Below are 22,766 nucleotides of genomic sequence, written 5' to 3'. Positions count from 1 at the left end.
AAAAAGACATAGTTAGCTAATTTAGCTCCAAGAAGAGAAGAGGAGAAATGAAAAGTAAGAAGAGAAAGAAGAAGAGAAAAAGAAGAGAAGGAGAAGGAGAAGAAGGAGGAGGAGAAGAAGAAGAGAAGAAGGAGAAGAAGGAGAATGAGCCCTCCTTCTTCTCCTCCTCCTTCTCCTCCTCCTCCTCCTTCTTCTTCTCCTCTTCTCCTCCTTCTCCTTCTCCTTCTCCTCCTCCTCCTCCTTATTCTTGTTTTCTTCTCCTTCTTCTCTTCTTGCTTCTTCTCTTTCTTCTTCAATTTAGCTTATTTGTCATATATATGTTGTTGTTGTTCTTCTTGTGACTTTCTTATTCCCATTTTGCAGATTGGATGTACTACATGCATGGAAGGTGGCATTGGAGTGCTTTAGTTCTAGTTTTTATTTGAGTTGATGAACAATGTGGAACTATATGTATATGTATATATGGATGAACAATATATGTGGAACTATATGTATGTATATATGGATGAAATTTTGTATGTGTTGGTTCTTTCGATATATGGGATGTACGTTGATGAACAAATGGCATTGATGAACTTTATATGTATATCATATATGTGTTGTGACCTATATATCATATATATGCTATGAATTATATATATATGTGCTGTGAAATAGAAAAAATAAACAAAAATGTGACAATTTGGGCTCTTTTCCGTCTGCCAACTGATGGCAAAGGCCTTTGCCATCAGGCAGCTGACGGCAAAGGTGCCACGTGGCACCCAGCTATGCAACCTCGGCAGCAGCAGCTGGCCATATGGGCTCATTGTCGTTTGCTGCCTCGGGAGGCTGACGGCAAAGCGGTAGGGAGGTAGACGGCAAAGAAACTGACAGGCGCTAGCCCAACTCTGTGCTGGCCCATAGAAGCAGACGGCAAAGATGGGGAGGGAAGCAGACGACAAAGATGCGGGGGGAAGCAAACGGCAAAGCCTCCGTTAGCCCTAACGGAGGCGTCGTCTGTCGGCTATCGTCTCAATTTCTTTGTCGACTGCTCAGTGTCTGACACGGACGACAAAGAGCTTTGCCGTCCGCTTAGGGTAGGCTGACGGCAAAGAAGCTACAATGTCGCCGTAGGCTGACGCAGAATCTTTGCCGACAGGTGGCAAACGGCAAAGCTCTTTGCCGTCGGTGTGGACCTCTTTGCCATCTGTGATGGTGGACGGCAAAGAAGCTGATTCCTGTAGTGGTTCTAGGCCGGCAGCCTCGGATAGCAAGGATGGACGTCGTTCTTTTATCGTTTGTTTTCGTCTGTAGTCGGACCCTGCTCTTCATCATGATGATTGTATGTATCGTACTGATGTGACTCTGATATAGCTTGTGGCGAGTGTAAGCCAATTCCATATACTCATCTTTTCAGTACATGTACTTGTAACGATATCCATTCTTGCGAAACGACGAGATGCGTTTCTATCCCCGTCGAGGCCCTCGCGCCAAAATAAGGATAGGACCGCATCTTGGGCGTTACACTAGCCGTATCCACGGGTGCCCTCCAAACAATAAAATTTCTAGGGGAGTTCTTGTTTATTTATTTTTGTATTATGCATGACTGGGCATCCTTTTTACCAGCCTCTCATGTGCAATTACAAGTGAATAAACAGTCATCATGAGAATAACACCCTTAGCATGGAAGATATTGACCGCCCTGATCATTCCATGAGCTGTTCGAGCACACAAAACGGAAGTTTATTTGAAGGTTTTAGAGGTGGCACATGCAAATTTACTTGGAATGGCAGTGAAATACCATATATAGGTAGATATGATGGACTCTCATGGAAGAAACTTGACTCAAGGATTTGGACGCACAAGCAGTATCTCTACTTAGTACAATTTTTTGGCTAACAAAAGGTTATAAACAAGCACCACATGTTGGAGGATCCATAACATATAACTTCTATGCAAATATACCCAAACATAACCATTACGTTGTCTTCCTTGTCCAACTTCAGTTATTTGATAAAGGTTGAAAATAGGGTATTCACAATCATAAAATATGCCCAAGATGATATATTTGTATGTGAAAGTTCTCTTTGTTATACTAATCATTTATGAATTGTTTGTATGACCAATATTGTGATTGTTGAACTTCAATAGATTTTACTTTCTAAACCAATATGAAACTACTACTAAGCATAAAGCACACTGACAATTTCATATTTATGATATTTTATTCATTCACAATTTACTCTTAGGATATAAGTGAAGCACAAGAGTAAACAACAAACTACTCTCAAAACATAAAAGTGAAGATCAATGAGTAGTCCAATAATTAAGTAGCTATTTGAGGACTCTCTCTCATTAATGATTTTCAGATCTGGTATTTATTTCAAAATAAAAACAAAACAAAAATACACTCCAAGAATAGCACATATCATGTGGATGAATAAAAACTTGGGCTCAACATAGGCTAATCGATATTTGTTGACGAAGAGAGGTGGGATGTGTAGCATCCCCAAGCTTAGATCCCCGAGACTTCTTGTAATATTTACTTGGGGTGTCTTGGGCATCCCCAAGCTTGAGATTTTTTGTATCTCGATCAATTCTCGCTTATCCCGGTTTCACCTAAGTGTCAAAAACTTCATCCATATAAAAACTTGAAAATAACTCATGAGATAGGTTAGTACACATAAGAATAAATCAACACTTCATGTACTACCGAGACAAGTTGCATAATAGTTTTCAAACATTATGTACTGTATACTATCATTTCCACAATTTATATGTACCAATATAATCCATGAAAACTCTAGGATAAGTAGATAACAAAATTATTACAGCAATATGTCCAAACAAAACAGTCTGTATAAATTAATTTAAAAAATGTACTTATGCAACTTCAAAAAAATATGAACATTTAATACATGATAAAGAATTTGTACGATAGTAATGTGTAAAAATTTCAGAAACTTTACACATTCCAGTGAAATAAACAAATTCAAATACTACAACAAAAATTTCTATTTTTGAACAAGACACATCAACACATGCAATTCAAGCATTGTCAAGGCATTCTTGGAACATTTTAGTGGAAAACATAATTATAAAATATGAGTAATAAAATACTAAAAAAAATTAAAATGATGCTCCAAGCAAAACACATATCATGTGATGAATAAAAATATAGCTCTAAGTAAGATATACTGATAGTGTTGGAGACGAAAGAGCGGATGCCTTCTGGGGCATCCCCAAGCTTAGATGCGTTAGTATTCCTTGGATATTACCTTGGGGGTGCCATGGGAATCCACAAGCTTAGGTTCTTTCTGCTCCTTATTCTTCTCATATCGGTATCTCATCCAAAACTTGAAAACTTCAATCACACAAAACTTAACGAAACTTCCTGAGATCAGTTAGTGTAATAAAGATAGATCATTCACTTAGAAACTGTCAAGACAAGATTCATAATTGTTCTAACATAATACCTACTATATATCTACAATGCCCATAATTTATATCACTATATATAAGCTATGTAAACACTAGAACAAGAAAACTATGCATGCAAACCACAATTTGTCAAAAAAAGTCTATAAAGATCTGAACTTAAATCATACTTTCCTTTCTTTGAAAAATCTGAAAAATTAGGAAAACACAGAGAATTTGCATATTCAAAGGTTGTAAAAAAATCAGATTATTTTGACACTCCAATAAAATCACATAAATTATGTATTGGACCTAAAAGTTTTTGTTTTTGCACAGAATCAAACAAACAAGTATCCGCACTATCCCAAAGCTTTTACTTAGCACCTTATTTAAATAAAATACACACAACATGATTACTACAGTAGCTTGATCATGTGGACACATAAAAATAGAAAGGAAAAGTGTTGTGTTGTCTTTCAACAAGCGTGTTCCTTTAATGTTTTTTAGCTAAGTATGATGATTTCAATGATGCTCGCACAAAAAGTAATAATTGAAACATGCAAAAGAGAATCATGAATCACATGACAAGAACATTTAAGTCTAACCCACTTCCTATGCATAGGGAGTTTAAAAGAAAACAATTTATTGTATCAAGAATCAACTTGCATAGGAAGGCAAAACAAGCATGACTTCAAAACTTTGAACACATAGAGAGGAAACTTGATATTATTGCAATGCCTACAAACATATGTTCCTCCCTCATAATAATTTTCAGTAGCACAATGAAGGAATTAAACAATATAACTATCACATACAACATTCTTTTCATGATACATAAGCATAGAATTTTCATTACTACCCACACAAGCAAACATATTATCATTCATAATAATGGTGGGCGCAAACTCAAGAAAACAACTGTCATGTGATACTTTATTGGCATAATCCAATTAAACATTAAAATCATGATGACAAGTTTCATGGTTATTATTACTCTTTATAGCATATATGTCATCATCATAATCATCATAGATAGCAACTTTGTTGTCATAATCAATTGAAACCGCTTCCAAGATAGTGAACTCATCACTAAATAAAGTCCAGACCTCTCCAAATCAAGTTTCATAATTATTCCAATGAGATTCAACACCCTCCAAAATAGTGGAATCATAGTACCTAGAGTTGACACTCTTCCAAACCCACTTTCATCAATATAATCATCACAAATAGAGACACGCTTTCATCATAATAAATTTGCTCATCAAAACTTGGGGCACATCTTTATAAAAACATAGCATCCCAAAGCTTGTGGCTTTGCATACCATTAGCATCATGGATATTTATAGAATTCATACTAACAAGATTGCTATCACACTCCTCATTCAATGATTTAATGCCAAACATTTTATTGAACTCTTCTTCTAACAAATTGGCACAATTTTCTGATCCATCATTTTCACGAAAGGCATTATAAAGACAAAGCATTTGAGGCCACCTGAATTCCATTTTTTTGTATTTTTATTTTATAAAATAAACTAATTATAAATAAGAAACTAAAAGACTCAATTGCAAGATCTAAAGATATACCTTCAAGCACTGACAAACGACGCTAGAAAAGAGCTTGATGTCTACTACACAATTTTATTCTTGTAGGTGTTGTTGAGCCTCCAAGCGTAGAGTTCTGTAGGCGACCCAAATTTTTCCTCAAATGGATGACCTAAGGTTTATCAATCCTTGGGAGATGTAGGATGAAGATGATCTCTCTCACACAATCCTGCAATCGAATACAAGAAATTTACTGTTTCCCAACACACTCAATACAATGGTAAATTATATAGGTGCACTAGTTCGACGAAGAGATAGTGATACGGGTGTAGTATGGATAGTAGAAATAGATTTTTACAACGTGAATAAATAAAAACAGCAAGATAATAAGTATTAAACATTGAAAAAACGTTATATAAATGTTTGGAAATAAGGTTCATACTTTTACTAGTGTAAACATATGATCATCCTTCAACGTGTGATAAATAATATTCATTGGGGAAACGCTTTCACCCGGCGCGCCGGTCGAATCGTTGGCCGGTCGCGCGCAGGCCGCGCGCCTAGCTGGCCAGGTGTATGCAACATTTTTTCATCAGATTTGCTGCAACCATGTGTGAATTTGATACAAACGTTTTTCATTTTTGCTACAATCTGTCCATTCAAAAAGCTACATCCACGTTTGGTTGCAACTTGAGTTCGTTGGATTTTTTGCTACAACCGGCATCATTTTTTGCTGCAACCGTTCACTAAAAAAGTTGCATACGTGTTCGTCAGAGTTGCAACCCGAGTTCACCGGATTGTTTTGCTACAACCTTTATTTTGTTTTGCTAGTACGCACCATCAACTTCGGTTTTTTTGCTACGATCATCTAAATATTTTTTTTGCTACAATTATATTTTTGTTGCAACTGTTGACTAAAATTGCTGCATCATGAACGCAATTTGTTGCATCGAAGAAAATTTGCTGCATGGATAGATCTAACAATGCGCTCTGCAGATCTGACGGTCGCGGACGTTCAATACTGACCTATTTTTTGTGCTTAGTTTATATCTTTTGAACTAAACAGTTGCTCCATTACTTTCATTATATCTTGTGAGTGGCCCATTTAAAGTTGGGCTACAATGGACCTTCTTCTACTAGCCCATAGTCCAGACGAGACGTGTGACCGCTTGTTATCGTCCCATCGATTCCCCACCGGCCAGACCCCCAGCTACCTCCGCCGCTCCTCGCCGGCGACATCGGCGAGCTTACGGACCCGCCCGTGGCCCCGAGATACAAGTTCCACCATTCCCGGAGGTCACCTGTCATCACCATCCGGGTTCTGGTTAGCTATACCCGTTTTGTTCTTGTTCTTACCGGCACTTGTTGGGGTTCCTCCACTGGCGACACCTCGAGATTTGCTGATATTTTGCGGTTGCCCATTCGATTCCAAAAGAAAAGTCTGCTATTGGTAGCTGCTTAGTAGATTTAGGTGCTCCTTTGATTCTAGGACCAGTCTCGTAGCCATAATGGGAAGCAAGGCTGTACACATCGCGAAATCACGTCATGTTAACGTGTGGTTACCCCATAGAACCAGTCGATATGTAGTCGCTTCATTGAAATCCCTAGGTTTCTGTGTTGTCTGAATCTAGTTAGGGCAATATGTTGTTTGATGTGGGTTGACCACCTAGTTACCAGTCCTTTTCTTTTTTGGGGAAAACAGGAATAAAATTATAGCTTTGACTTTGAGGGAACATCGATTATCATTTCCATACATCAATTTAGTTTATCTGTGTGAGCAGCCGCGATTCTAGGCAGGCTTCAACAGGCTGAAGCCTGCCCTCCGAAATTAAAATCCAGCCTATCCCAGCCCATCTCAGCCTAGTTCCAGCCCATCTTAGTCCAGTTTCAGCCCTTGTACTGAATTCGTCCTAGATTCGCCACTGTGTGTGAGCATGTATTGATGTTTCGCTGATATCTTTGTATAGGCATTTTATATATGCAGGGTTATTGCTCGTAAGTACTATGCTACTTATGAGATCCGTGACACAACTAAGTTGGTGGGCTGGTTCTTGTTTAGCTTGCCTCCTTGCTATAGTTTGCCTAAGCATATCTTTCTTCTGCTACTACACAGTTAGCGCCCTCCATTTTTTCCGTCAAACCTTTGTTTTTAGCTTCTAGGCAACATTTCCTGACATTTATGTGTTGTTCATCCAGTGGTGCCTTAAATTGGTGAAATCGATACACTATTGGAAGCTTTAGAGTTTAGTCTCATTATATCCATGACTCATCAAAAGCGTGAAGCCAGTTCCAGCAATGAAGATTGGGAATCAAAGCGCCCAAAAGGTGCTGCCACTTCTACTGAAAAGGATTGTCACGTGGAGACTGCTAGTTCTCAAGAAGCAAATGGCGAAAAGAGAGACACCTCTCAAAAGGGAAGCAACTTGCCGCTAGACCCATGCATCTCGGATGAGAAATCCACAACCATCTCGAAAGTTCCAAGTCAGCAAGAGATGATACTAACTAGTATTGAAGCCGATGCTGCAGAAGACAAGGGCTGCAGGCATACAATGGAGGATGCCTGGGTAGTGCTTCCTGATGCTAGCATGGGATCTCCTGGAAATTTGAGGTGCCCCTCTTTCTCTTCATATTAATTACTTGCATGCAATGTATGTAGCTAATGTAAGTAGCTTGATGCAGATGCGCACATTTCGCAATATATGATGGGCATGGTGGCCGCTTGGCTGCGGAGTATGCACAGAAGCACTTACACCCGCACGTTATTGCTGCAGGATTACCACGTGAGTTGGTCTGTTCACATTGTCTGCTTCTGTTCAATGTTTTCATTAATCATTAGTATGTTATGGTGTATTTGTTCTGTCTTCAGTTGCTCATACATAGGGGTGCAAGCAGCATCGTGCTTCGTCCCTCGAAACTCACCAATTAGTTCCTCATTTACTTAAAACTAACACTGCACTTGTACTATGGTATTGTCTGCTAGCCCGCCCCGCTTGCATCCCTACTCATATAGATGGGCCTTTTTTTACCGTTACCCCCTTTTTTTTTTTCATTTTTTAATGCTACACTCAGATGGTTTCTTTGCATCTTCCTTGGAATGGTGTTTCAGTAATACTTTTCCTGATGTTTTCTTCTGCTTCTTTGTCTATTTAACTACTGTCTCATCGGAGTTTTAGTAATTTCTATCCTCATTTTTTCTTCTTCTCCTTCTATGCCTACTCAACTGTTGTCTCCTAGGTATATTGTTTTAGGAAATTTTATCTTCATTTTATCTTCTGCTTCCATGCCTATTTAACTAATGTTTCCCTGGAATATCTTTGTGTGCAATCAAGGCGAAGCTTTTCATGATAGCTTCCATTTATGATTATGCACTTTGCATCTTCTCCTTTCGTCTGGTCGATGAGGAATTGATATCTATTAGATCACTTGACCATTTATTGCTTCTTGACATCTTCCTCACTGAGGGTGCTACCTTTTGGACTTTCAGTTTGTACAAAGTTAAGTTTATACCTTCTATTTTTTGTTTATTTTGATTAGGAGGCCATTTCATGAGTAATTCATATTCAAATTAACTTGCATGATTCTGATACTCCAGTTTTGTTTATTCTATTGTTGGCCATTTAACGAATATTGATATATTGTATTGCAGATAAATGGTAAAGTGGCAAAGAAGGCCATTATTGAAGGTATTTAGTACATTAAATTCTTCTCTTGTCTAGAAAGTAGACTATAACAGTGCTAATAATAGTAGTTAGAAGAGCCCTTCTATTAGTTTCATCGTTGTACTTCACAATTTTCATTATGCATACAATAAAAATAATTGTCGCTATCTTATTCAAAGGATCAAATTGATTCTATATTTCTACACTAACATTATCTATTATCAACATGAAAGGCAGCCTTAGCCCTTAATCCTTGAGCATGTTACATGCTGCTGAGGTTATGTTAGATTTCTTAAGATATTTCTCACCTTTTCTAACTGTCATTCTAGAATAAATGTATTGTATGGAAATGGCAATGGGGATTGCCATCTTGTACTCCCTCCGGTCCTTTTTAGTCTGCATATAAGTTTTGTCGGAAGTCAAAGTATCTCTACTTTGACCAAACTTATAGAAAAAATTATCAACATTCACCATGCCAAATCAATATTGTTAGATTCTTTACGAAATGTAGTTTCATAATGCATATATTTGGTATTGTAGATATTGATATTTTTTAATATAAATTTGGTCAAACTTTGCAAAGTTTGACTTGACCGAAATCTAAAACGCGGAGTAAAAAGGACCGGAGGGAGTACTCCCTCCGTCACGGTTTAGAAGGCGTGCATGAAAATTCTCTAGAACCTAGGTGGTTATTGATTGGCTGCAAAATGAGTTGAAAAATAGCATTCACACTACGCATGCATATAGAAGTAGTACAACGAAGTACTAATTAGCTGCTAGGAGTAAATGCAATGCGCCTTAAACCTTGTGTGTTGTGGAAATGCACGCAAACTTAACCGTGCCTTCTAAACCGTGACGGAGGTAGTATGTGATTTTCAGCTTTTGAGTTGACATGATTTTAGTTCCTCTTGTACACTAGCATTTTTCCAGTCCAACATATTATTTTTCTTCTGTGCTTCTATGGTGTCGTTTTGCTCTTTGGTTCTTCTTGTTATTGCTCATTCAATATTCTTCCGTTCGAAGTTTGTTTGTTATTTCCGCTGATTTGTCTTGACCTTATTCTTATTGTCTGCAGGTTTTCGTAGAACTGATGAATCACTACTGCAAGAAAGTGCTGAAGGTAAGAAATTATGGTCTCAACTTTCATCATTTGTTCCTCTGCAATTTCCAGTGCTTGTGACGCCAGTTTGCCCACGCACTCTTTTTCTGAGTGGCCGGTTAGACGTATATCCATGATTGGGAAATTATCTAGCAGGGCTGGTGCAATATCTGATATACTCATTACTGGTTAGACTAACTTCTAAAAGGATGTAAAGGGTACCTACGTTCCATAGATCTTTCCTTGGCTCATAAGCTAGCTCCTTGTGGTAAAAAACTGAAGCTGATGGCTGGTGCTTTGTGGTGTGTCTAGGTAAGGAAGAGATGCTATGAACTTCTATAGTATTCCACTAGCCGACCAGTTGAGCTGGGCCAGCTTTGCAGCCAATCTCTTTCTTCTCCCTTGCAATTGGTGGTTTTTTAGGCAGTGCCTATGCGCGTCTAGATGGTCACCCATCACCCCGCCTAAGAGCTAGCACTTTTTCGGAACCTTGGCTGGTGCTTTGGGCTAAAGATAGGTAAATGAACACAATGACGTAGGGTGATCCTCAGTTCTTACAGTGACTAGGATAATCTCTTAGTTATGATTGCAAATTGACAATAGTAGACATTTTGTTGTACCAAGTACGCAGGGCCTAGAAAGATGCTAGTGTTGAAAAACTCTATTATTTAAGTTCATTTCTTTCTTATTGGTTGCTTCTCTCATGATATTAATAGTACTCATGTGCCTTGTCTATAGGAAACTGGCAAGATGGCGCTACAGCCGTATGTGTTTGGGTCTTGGGACAGACTGTAAGTTTACAGTACCAGGGATTTTCTTCATTATGCACAACCTTTTTTGCACCGTCATACCCTGGAATTCTTTTTGGTTATCCAGTTTGGAGTTTGTATGGAATTAGGGTCTATGAGATTATTTGTTCCTTTATTAAATATATACTTTCATTCACCTAGTTGGAGATACTGTTTCATCAGTGTCCCAAGATGAGTTATTTTTTTATCACATGCCTACCTTCAAGGCAGCATATTCTGGCATAATCCACCGTGGCTAATCTACGAACAACATAATTCACTTGTTGGTTTCTCTTCTAATGCGTAAGAAACTCTAATTATGTGGTGTTATCTTTTTGGTATGGAATGCTCATGCATGATTTGAGATGCATAACTTGTTCATTTTGCAATTTTTTATGTGCGAAATCTCAATCCTTAATTTTATACTATTTAATCGTTGCAATCTATTTTGAATAAGCTGTTCTTTTGTTGACATGTTCCAGGTTATAGTTGCAAATGCTGGGGATGCTAAAGCAGTACTAGCTCGTTCTACTTCAACTGATGGTGAAGGTGCCGTGGCTGACATAAAAAATCCACTGAAAGCTATTGTTTTGACAAGAGAACACAAAGCCATCTTTCCACAAGAGCGCTCGAGAATCCAGAAGGTGAATAATTGTATACTTCCAACATTTAGTTCAGTTCTCCCTCACAAATTATGTTTTGCTTTGTTATGTATGTTCCAAATGAATCAGCTGCCTGCTTGTTCTAAAGTTGCCAATTCAAGGATGTTGTATCATTTTTCTTGGCTCCATAAGTTGTCAAATCAGATCTGATTGTGGTAATTATACCAGATTGAAGCCTGATATTATTCTAGTTTATTCACATGACTTTCTCGAGCATTAGAATATTAGCATTTCCGTTGTGCATCCAACCTATGCCTAGTTGCCTTGCCCTAACAACGTGTTTGGTCACAACAGGGAGAGTGAATGGGAGTTTAGAGATTGGAGTTTGTTAAGGGATTAGACATGGGAAATTGATTTTAAGTCTTATTCCTCTGTTTGGCATGTGAAGGCAATTACAAATGGGAATTTAGGAGGGAGTTAACTGCCCATGTTTGATTAGTGGGATTAGGCAGGGGAATGCCTTCCTCATGTTAACAAAACGTCCCTCGCGGACGTGCACAACCAACAAAACGTTTTTCTTTTTGCTAATTCCCAATCCCCAGTTCAATTACCAGGGGACCCTAGGGAAGAGATCTGAGGGAGTTGGTCCTCTTAATTCCCCTTCCTCCTCCCTTCTTAATTCCTATGTCCGTGAGTCAATTAAAGGATTTTAAGTCTCACTTATCTTAAACTCCCATTCCCAATCAACAACAACAACCCCCCCCCCCCCCCCCCCAACCGAACAAGCTGTAATTACTGCCAATTGTCACCGATGGGAATTAGCTGATTTGTGATAATAAGTGCAAATTTGTTCTCCTGTACATTTGCTCCTCTATTGATTTTCTTCTGTGGTCAATGCCATATTTGATGAGCACCTTACCATTGCATATTAAATGTTCATTTTGATGTGTCTTGGCTCATGATTCATTTAACCTTGCTCTTGTACAAAGGCTGGAGGTTCTGTTGGTCCTAATGGAAGACTACAAGGGCGCATTGAAGTATCTAGAGCTCTTGGAGATCGTCACTTTAAGAAGGTTTACTGATGCAAATTTATTTGCTGATATTTTTTATTATGGTGTTCCATTTGTGTATATGGAAAATGTACTATTAGTATATACTGTTGGAGTATTACGACTTTCCTCCTTTTGTCTTAAGATGGTAGGAGTTAGAACCTCAATTCCCATGCTCATCGACGAAATAGATGATTTTTTTAGTATAAGTTTCATTAGTCCAATGGAACTCCCTTGTGAGTTCCTTTGTATCTGCCAGGGTAACTGATGATGTCCACAGAGATGTATCTGCTTGCTTCGAAATAATTATGCTTCCAGTTATGCACACTTTTATGTTCATTCTAGACCAAGTAGTGAAGTTATGTTTTGGCAGAAAGATCAAGTAGTGAAGTTTTTTATTTCTGGAATGCTAGTAAACCATAGTTTGAAACTGTCATTTTCTGCTTTCTCACTTGACCATCCGTTTGGAAGACAATGCAATAATGGAGGTACCCTTGGGAGAGTTAATTAAAACACAGATCTATTGTATATTTGTATAGAGTTCACATCCATTGGGTACAATTTTGGACTGGCATTTCTAATTTATGTCAGTTACTAGTGCTTGCATTATGTTGCTCACATCCGAATCTGTTGAAGACTCAACACTCTGCATTTGTATGAGGTACCCACATTACAGAGATCATTTTACGACGTTTGTCAAAGGTTCTCTCTAAGTTCTGCGAAGACATAAGACTTTCTTGTTTTTGCACATGAAGAGGTGTCAAGCTAAAATACCCAATATTTTGTATTCATCACCACATTTATTGCAAAAGAAAGAAAGAAAAAAGGGGTGTTCCACTGCATGCTTAATCCAAGCAAGCTCCTTAAGCACGCTTTCTAAAAGCCAGTTATGTTAGGAACGCTGTCTATAAATAAAGCATGAACATATATCAAACAACTATCGTGCAGGTTGGATTAATTGCAACACCAGATGTCCATTCTTTTGAACTTACAATGAAGGACCATTTCATAATTCTTGGTTGCGATGGCTTATGGGGAGTAAGTTTATTTCCTGTTTTTTTTGCTATATTAGTTTCTGCTTCATTTGGATTTCATCAACCATATTTGTGACAAGTCTTAACTTTTTATGTTCACCCAGGTATTTGGGCCAAGTGATGCTGTTGAATTTGTCCAGCAGCAATTGAAGGTGCTATTTCTTCGAACTAATTTGTATAACTCTGAATACATTTGTTTCTTGTACCCACTATTTTCTGCTAGTTATCTGTACTGAGGTAAAAGCGATCAGGTTTTGATTGGACGATGCTGAAATTAAATTGCAAGCCTATTTTATTTTGTAAAATCTGTCTTACTCATGCTCACATGGATGAGACTACCTGTGTATATATGGTAGAGCTCCATGATCTCATGATGTAGCCGTGACCTGGGGGAGCTCTTGGGCCGAAGGTTGGCAAGTGGGCAGGTGCAGGCGCACAGCGCAGTATTAATAACTAGGGTTTTGCAAGTGAGAATTTTTGGGAGAAGACATTATTATTTAGACTTGGTACTTTATATTATTATATAGGACACATGATAACCCAGTTCTTATGTAAATTCGAACTCTCAGGCATCGAAACATTTGTTAACACTACTCTTTGCTAAATAGGAGACGTCCTCAGCCACGCTCGCAGTGCGGCGCCTGGTGAAGGAAGCTGTCCGCGAGAGGCGGTGCAAGGATAACTGCACTGCTGTTCTGATCGTCTTCAAGCACTAGAATTGCTTGGCTGTTGCAACTCTTTTCACAGAACCGAACCCAAGAAGAGAAATTTGCCGCTGTAGCAAAGAACAATATGTAATTCAAGCCTGCATGATTTTCGTGCTCTGGCAAACGAGTGTACTGTCCATGACACCACTGGCAGTGCACTATCTGTACTTCATCTGGACATTTGTTTTGCTTTTTCAAACGATTCTTGTAGCAAAAGCCCCTCTAAACTGCTCTAAAGAAAGGCTCATGTGATCCAAGTCTCTTTTACTGCTGTTTACAAGGTTTACCTGTTTCTTTATTTTATTTTTCCCATCGAGAAGACTAGATCTTCAATCAATGCATTATACTATAGTATATAGGAGCAAGTGAATCTTGGATTCTGATCGAATGGTCAGTACCTATAACTTGATCCTTGATTTGTGTGTTGAGAATTGATACAAGGTCCACATAATGGTTTTATGGGGAAATGGGGCGCATCCAAATCACATGTTCGTCTTTTGGAGGGTTACACAAGATCCTAAGAGCATCACTAGCAGATCCAGTATAAAGCCGATCCATAAGTCGTTTGTAGTTCGGGGAAAAACGCTTTTGCGGGTCGGCGTTGGCGGTGGCCAAGCAGACCAGCATAAAAGGGTATTCTACGAATATTCTTTTATACGGGTTTGTTTTGCGAAGTTTGCTCGATCACCGTCCACGCTGGTATGACAGCCTGAGACTGATGTTTCAGAAGATTTTTCTTTTATTTCGTTGTCGTCATGTTGTTAGATTAGTTGTCGCACTCATCATTACATCATCTGCATTGCATTGGCACTCCGCTGCGTCAGTTTTTAAAACTTGCGTCTGTTATTAGTTGCCGGTTCTCTTCGTTATTGTCGTTGATCGTTTCGAGACCAATCACACACGCACGCGTCCGCGACATCATTAAAATATTGTTTTTAAAAATGTGTATAAAATATTTCCGGATTGGTTGAAACTTTGCGTGCGGTCTTATTTTAATGTAGGTGCACTGGAGGGCTGCCTGCATATTCCTGGACATTTGTTTTGCCGGCGGCGGAGGCAGCTCACCGGAGGGCCGCCTGCCAAATTTCGTCGCAATCAGAGTTCGTTTGATACCGGAACGGTCGACCATAGCGACACTATAGCCGGTTTAATTGTCGGACGTTTCGGTGTTTTGAAACTCTGTTGCCGGGCTAACCGTTTTCCCTCTCATCTCCGCCTAGCCTAGTCCACAGAGCCCAAAACAGCCACCTAGCCTACCCTCAGTTTCGGACCGCCCGATTGAGATCAGACGGTCAAAAAACGGCCAAAAACCTTCTCCTAGTCACCCCTGCCTATAAATAGACGGCCCCTCGTCCAAATCGGGTAAACCTTAACCCCCACCTGCCTAATCTGTCCTCCTCTCTCTCCTCCTCGAATTCCGTGCGTCCCTCTTCCATCGCAGCCGCTGCGGCCCTGCAGAGCCCATCACAGGACCGCCCAGGGCCCGAACCGCCGCCTTCGCTCAAGAGCTCCCGTGCGTGGAGCTTGAGCGCTGCCCGAGCAAGGGCCTCGACCAACCTCGCTGCCGCCTCAACATCGCCTCGCTGGAGCGCGAGACCTTGCGAGTCGCTCCGTCGGCTTGCCCCCGAGCGCCTCCTCCTTCCTCCCGAATCGCCCTGTGCGTGGGGTTCGCGCCCGCATCGCCGCAAGCACTGGCCCCTGCTGCAGCCCTCCGGTGAGCTGCCTCCGCCGCCGGCAATCCAGCAGGCCTTTCTCCGCTGCCCAGATCTGGCATCCACGTCCCTGTTCTGCCCCGATCCCGACCCTTCCGCACGATCTCCTCCCCATGGCTGCAGCTTCCGGGTCTGTGCGGGAACATGACGACGACCCTCCAACCGCTCATGAACGAGCGAGGAGGAGGCCGAACTCGCCACATGGGCCCCATGGGCCACATCCCATGTAGCGAGCCAACCAGGCCGCTGGCCTAGTCCGCCCCGGCCCAGCCAGCGCCCCAGCCGGCCTCCCCGAGCCGGCCCACCACCGCTTCGAATTGCCCCAACCTCTCCCGCCATGGGCCACGACCCAGCAAGGTGAGCACCCCCGAGCGACTATCCCCCGCCCCGACGCATTTTGCTATGATGCGCGTGTAAGTGCATCTAGTGCCCCTTAGTGATTTTGATGGTTTGAAGACTTATAGGTTAAGAGACCGATATGTTTGTGACTGTACACAGGCTCTATAAGTCGTTGAGGAGTTTGAGTTATCCGATGAATATCGACCCCTAAAAATGTATGCCTTTGGGTGAAGACCTTGGTCTTTCCTTGAAGACTTTGATCGCAAAGAAATTGCGAAGAAATTGATATTCCTCATGAAGATATTGAAGATAAGGTATTCAATGTGTCTTGAAAAAAACACTCTAAAGACGCGTCAAGATTTACTCTTTCTGTTTCATTTTCTTTACACTTGAGTCATAGGAACACCTACTGTTAAAGGGGGTCGAGGTAAAACTACAAAATGATTTTCCTCATGATGCTCAATCCAAGCCTAAATCTACCAAAGCCTCAAAGTGAGTAATATGAGAGACATGATGACTTTCACAGTTGAAAGTTCCGACCGTTGCCGCGCCATGCGCCACCTCACTGATCTTATCCACCCAAACGGTCATATTATTTAATAGCATTTATGTCAAATCATGTCGGGATGCTCGCAGGCTATAAATAGCCGCCCCACAACCACTTGCTGGTTGGCTGCTCCGAGAGAAACTAACACTTGTCATTTAAAGCAACCAAAATTCCTGAGAGTCTTCGAGAGAAAATTATCAAGTGAGGAAAATACCCCAAACACCAAACTCAAACCAAAAACCCAAGTGATTGAGCATCAGTGAAGAAGTTGTTCCTGTGTGGAACCAACGCTTGTTACCTTTAAGGATTGTGGATCCTCCATACGGTTAGGCGTCATGATCTAGAGCATCCAACAGTCAATTATGGATCGCCGGGTGACCGAGTTTGTGAGGGTTTGGAAGTCTGCCCTGAAGACTTACCACGAGTGTTGGACGAGGACTGTGTGTCCTTAGCTCAAGGAGAATACGGTAGGGATTGTGTGTCCCGGAACTGTGTGTCCTTTGGTTTCAATACCAAGCCGCTCTGAACCAGACGTACAACTGTCACAACAGTTGGAAATGGGTCATCAAAAACTGTCTTCATCAAGCTACGGGTTCTATTTCTTCAACCGTCTCATTTCCTCAATTGTATGTTGAAGACTTTCATCTGTACTGTTTGAAGAATTTGTCTGAAGACTTTCTCTAAATTTCCTCAACCTGAAATTCTTCACTTGAATTAATCTTCACCTGCTTACTCTGTACTTGCGAACTGTGCAAACCGAATCTCTGAAATCTCATCGAGTACTTTGCTGTAGACGTTTTTGCACACCTGATCGTGTATTATTTCCGTTGCACTCATTTTATGAATGAGGACTTTCCTCACTAGAAATTTCCTCAGTGATGAAATTATAAAAATCTCCTATTCACCCCCTCTAGTCGATATAACGCACTTTCAATTGGTATCAGAGCAAGGTACTCCCTTGTTCTGCGTGATTTTGGTTTAACCGCCTAGAGTTTTAGTTATGTCGACCGCATGTATGATCAAGGTTACTGTAGGATGTTCTACCTTCAAAGGAAAGGACTTCCCCTACTAGAAGACCAAGATGCAAATGCATCTTCAAGCTATTGACAATGATCTCTGATATATTGTGTAAAATGATGTTCTCTCCATCACTGATACTATCTCTACCGTCGATGTGAAGAAATTCAAGCAACTTGACTCACAAGCGAAGAATATCATCTGTGGCCAGCTGAGCAAAGGTCAGTGTGGCAGAGTGAGTGCTTTGGGCACTACTAAGCTTATCTAGGATAGGCTGTCCAAAATCAATCAGGGAGTCTCAACACAGCGTGACTCCCGTGTCGATGTTCTTCGCAATCTCTTCAATCGCTTCAAGAGGCTTGACAATGAAAGTTGCCAAGATACCTTTGATCACCTCACTGACATCTCAAACGAACTACAAGCACTAGAAGCTAGAGACATAACTGACCATGAAGTTGTGAAGAAACTGCTACGATCTCTTGATCCATCATTTGGCACACTGATTCTAATGATTCAAGAACGAAGAGATTACAAGATGCTTGATCCTGCTGATATACTTGAGAGACTCAATATTCATGAATTCCAACAAGAAGAAAAGAGAGATCTGTATGGACCAAGCTACTCAAGACCTCGTGTGCTGAAGGCTAAGGCTATTTCCTCATCTGAAGAAGAAGACTCGAATTGCAACATTGATGACCCTAAAGAACTTGGACAGGAACTTGCAATGCTTGTGAGGAAATTCCATAAGTTCACAAAGCGTGGCGAGTTCAAAAAATCTTCAAGAAGAGATATGAGGAAATCAGAACCTTCATCTGAGGACTATAAGAAAAGAACCTGTCACAAATGCAAGAAGTCTGGTCACTACATTGCTGATTGTCCTCGTTGGGTAAAAGAATCAAGGAAGAAGAAATACAAGGATGAAAGTTCTGATGACTCGAAGAAAAATAAGAAATCTTCAAAATCCTCATCTTCAAAGTCCTCATCGCACAAGAAGACCAGTTTTAGAAAGGCTCGGGCACTCATTGGCAAGGAAATGGATTCTGAAGAAGAATCTGAGGAATGTGATGAAGAGGAAGGTTCTAAAGTGGAGTCAGAGTCTGGTGTGACAAGTCTTGCACTGGCTACCACATTTGTCGAGAAGTCAATCTTCAACCTTGAAGAAAATGACAACGCTATCTACACTGATGAATATGCTGATGACTTTGCTCCAACCTATTGCTTCGTGACAAAAGGTTCAAAGGTACCAAACCATACTTCCTCCTCTGATTCTAGTGACAGTGAACCTCATGATTATCAAAAACCCAGTTACTATAAACTTGCCAACATTGCCACTAAGCAACAAAGTGCCATTGAAAAACTTGTGAAACTGTTAGACAGAAGAGATGATCTGTTGAACAATGAAATGAATCGTACTCAAGTCCTCACTGAAGATGTAAAAAGTCTTCAGTCTAGATTTGATAGTCTTGAAGATCGTTGTGGCACACTCTTGGATGATCATGAGAAACTTTCCTATGAATTTCTTCAAAGGAAGCTTGATCTTGAGAAGTTGAGAATGTCTCATGACGATCTTCGAATGGAAAATGATTCATTGCTTGCTCAACAGATCAGTACCCCTTAGGTTGAATTCATTCCACCATGTCTGAAATGCATCAAGCGTGAAACTGCTAATTCTTCACCATAATCATCAAATGCTTCTATCGCTACAAATTCTTCAACTGTTCCAGTGGTATCAAATTCTTCACTTGAGTAAACCACAAATGCTACTGATGAAAATGCAGGGTTGAAGGAATTGTATGTGACACGCATATACAAAAGTCTCAAAGGGCATCAAACCCTTTGCCATGTGCTCAAAAAGTAGATTCTGAACAGGAACCCGAGGAAAGAAGGCATTGACTTTGAGAGGAAATTGAATGCCGATGGATCATACTGGAAACCTAAGCAGTACCCCAAAACTTCATGGGTTGCTGCTAAAGGCCCTCCCGTTGATCCATCCACTCTAACAGGCTTTGCATATGAAATGTCCTATTCCTCTGATGAGTCATTTGACTCCAACTATAAACTGTTCAAAAATCAATCTGGTGAAGTATTTTCTCGATATGTTGGAACTAACTGCAGGAATGGACCACCCGTGAGGAAAATATGGGTCCCTAAAGGTTGCTTGGAAAATCTTCATGTGAATGTCCACATGAAACCACTTGTGAAGAACCAGTTACCCAGATCAAATTCCTTAGGTGGACCAAAGTCTTCACGAGGATCAAATTACTCAAATGGTCAATATTATGCTCGTACTCTCACTAATGCTTGCGATATGCAGGGAAAATTCAAGGGACATGAATATGAACGTTATTCCTCAAATCATCATGTTCATAAGTTCTCAAAGAATTTCTCTACCTATTCATTTGAGTACTCTAACCCCCTAATGTGAAAAGAAGTGCATTAGCTTCAATGCCTCCATTCTCATATGGTGCTCACATGATGATGAACTCTTTGCCACCCCTTCATATGTGGGTGGTGAAGAAATCGAACTAATCACTTTTGCAGGTCAGGTCTCCAGATGAATGTCATCATCTGAAGAATTTGCTGGAGACCTGAGGAAATTGCTTGATTGGACGCAAGCTAAAAATGAGGAAATGATAACATTTCACACGTCCTCAAATTTACTGTTTATGATGAAATTCTTATCTCATGAAATTAATATCATATTCTTCAAGTCTGAAGCAAATGAGATGGTAAGCTGTACTAATTCATCTGCAGGATGACAAACCCAAGAATACAAAGTGGGTTCTTGACAATGGTTGCACCAATCACATGACTGGCGATAAAAGCTTCTTGATGAATATGCCACTGACTCCATCACCACTGAAGCAAATCACTTACGCTGATAAAGGTAAAAGCAAGGTATCGAGACTTGCCAAAGTGGCTATCTCCAAGGACAGGCACATGGACAAAGTCATGCTTGTCTAATCCCTTGGTTTAACCTCATGTCAGTCTCAATGCTTTGTGATCTTGATATGATTGTCATCTTTGGAAATATAGATGTGTAGTCATCATGGAATCTGACAAATCCAAAGTCTTTGAAGGCTTTAGGAGAGGAGATTTGTATATTGTTGATTTTTCCAGAGGTCCTCAACCAGCCACATGCTCATTAGCAAAAACCTCAGAAGGCTGGCTATGGCATCAACGAGTTGGTCATGCAGGCATGAGGGATTTGCACACACTAGCGAAGAAGAAGCATGTCATTTGCATCGAATCCGTCAAGTTCCTCAAGGACCATCTCTACGGTGCTTGTGAGTCTGGAAAAATAACCAGATCCAAACACCCCTCGAAGACTATCATGACTACTACTTGCCCAAACACCTACTCATTATGCTACTCTAACAAATGCAACATCTTTATACGGCTTCGTCATCGTTGATGACTACTCTCGCTATACTTGGGTACACATTATTCTGTACAAAACAGAAGTGCAAGAAGTCTTCAAACGATTTTCCTCAAGGGCCTCGATGAACTTCGGCGTCAAGATCAAACACATCAGGAGTGATAATGGGAAAAAATTCAAAAATACTGGTCCTGATGATTATCTTGATGAACTTGGTATTACTCACGAATTGTCTGCTCCTTATACTCCTCAACAGAATGGCGTCGTTGAACGTAAGAACAGGACTCTGGTTGAAATGACACGGACTATGTTTGAAGAATATCAGACTCCTCGTCGCTTCTGGCCTGAATCAATCAACACTGCTTGCCACATCATCAACCGGGTATATCTTCACAAATTCTTCAAGAAAACCTCATATGAACTCCTCACTGACAAAAAACCCAACGTAAGTTATTTCAAAGTCTTTGGTGCAAGATGCTGGATTAGAGATCCTCACCATAGCTCAAATTTGCACCTAAAGCACATCAAGGTTTTATGCTTGGTTACGGAAAGGACTCGCACACCTACAGAGTTTTCAACACCTATCACAACAAGGTTGTTGAAATTGTAGTTGTGCAGTTCGATGAAACTAATGGCTCGCAAAGAGAGCAACTGCCTCTCGTGCCATATAAATTACTTCCTTAGGAGGCCATCAAGCTCAAGGCAACTAAAGATATCATTCCTACCGAGGAACAACCCCTTGTTGAAGAAGTCGTTCCAACACTAAAGAAATTCAAGCAGGTGCACCTGAAGAAAATGCTACAGATCAAATTCCTCAGCCCAACCAAAGTCTTCAACCAGCTCATCCAAGGATTGGAAATGAAGTGGAACTTGACAAAATTCTCTATGACATCAATGTGCCAGGTCCTCTCACTCGCTCAAAAGCTTCATATTTAGTTAACTTTTGTGGGCATTCCTCGTTTGTGTCTATCATAGAACCCTCAAAAGTTGCTGAAGCCTTCATGGAACATGAGTGGATTCAAGCTAAAAGTGTGTTATATCGACTAGAGGGGGGGGGGTGAATAGGCGATTTTTAGAATTTCATTACTGAGGAAATTCCTTGTGAGGAAGGTCCTCAATTATGAACTTAGTGCAGCGGAAATAGCGCAGGATGAGGAGTGCAAAACGACTACAACAAAGTACTCGATGAAATTTACGAGATTCAGTTTGCACAGTTCGCAAGTACAGAGTAAGCAGGTGAAGAATAACTCAAGTGGAGAATTTGAGGTTGAGGAAATTCAGAGAAAGTCTTCAGACAAGTTCTTCAAACATCACAGATGAAAGTCTTCAACATAAAATGATGAAATGAAAGAGTTGAAGAAATAGAACCCGTAGCTCGATGAAGACAGTTGTTCATGACCCAGTTCCAACTGCTGTGACAGTTGTACGTCTGGTTCAGAGCGGCTTGGTATTAAAACCAAAAGGACACACAACCCCTACCTCATTCTTCTTCAGCTAAGGACACACAGTCTTCGCCCAACACTCGTGGCAAGTCTTCAGGGCAGACTTCCAAACCCCCACAAACTCGGTTACCCGACAATCCACAATTGACTGCTGGATGCTCTAGACCATGACGCATAACCATGTGGAGGATGCACAATCCTCAAAGGTAACAGGCTTCAGTTCCACACAGGAACAACTTCTTCAGTGATGCTCAATCACTTGGTTTTTAGTTTGGGGTTTGGTGTTTGGGGTATTTCCTCACTTGATGATTTTCTCTCGAAGACTCTGAGGAATTTGGGTTGCTCTAAATGACAAGTGTCAGTTTCTCTCGGAGCAACCAACTAGCTAGTGGTTGTGGGGGAGGCTATTTATAGCCTGGGAGCATCCCCACATGATTTGACATAAATGCCC

At 40.6% G+C, this 22,766-nt stretch overlaps 1 protein-coding gene across 3 annotated transcripts; it reads left to right on the top strand.

The window, feature by feature from the left end:
- Positions 1-6,090: 6,090 nt before the first annotated feature.
- LOC123395473 (probable protein phosphatase 2C 67) lies at positions 6,091-14,146 on the top strand. 3 transcript variants are annotated; one of them, XM_045090479.1, is made up of 11 exons: positions 6,091-6,259; positions 7,138-7,549; positions 7,621-7,729; positions 8,588-8,624; positions 9,676-9,720; positions 10,438-10,490; positions 10,970-11,131; positions 12,079-12,162; positions 13,087-13,176; positions 13,277-13,324; positions 13,781-14,146. In XM_045090479.1, the coding sequence occupies exons 2-11, from the start codon at positions 7,203-7,205 to the stop codon at positions 13,886-13,888; spliced, it is 1,083 nt and encodes a 360-aa protein (XP_044946414.1). In that variant the 5' UTR covers positions 6,091-6,259; positions 7,138-7,202; the 3' UTR covers positions 13,889-14,146. The 3 variants fall into 3 exon arrangements, with proteins under 3 accessions (XP_044946414.1, XP_044946413.1, XP_044946415.1); XM_045090478.1 differs by having other exon boundaries at positions 6,091-6,265; XM_045090480.1 differs by lacking the exon at positions 6,091-6,259 and adding an exon at positions 6,299-7,053.
- The last annotated feature ends 8,620 nt before the right edge of the window (positions 14,147-22,766 follow it).

Source organism: Hordeum vulgare, chromosome 5H, assembly GCF_904849725.1.
Source record: "Hordeum vulgare subsp. vulgare chromosome 5H, MorexV3_pseudomolecules_assembly, whole genome shotgun sequence".
NCBI classification, from domain to species: domain Eukaryota; kingdom Viridiplantae; phylum Streptophyta; class Magnoliopsida; order Poales; family Poaceae; genus Hordeum; species Hordeum vulgare.
This window is presented reverse-complemented; position numbering and strand designations above follow the sequence as displayed.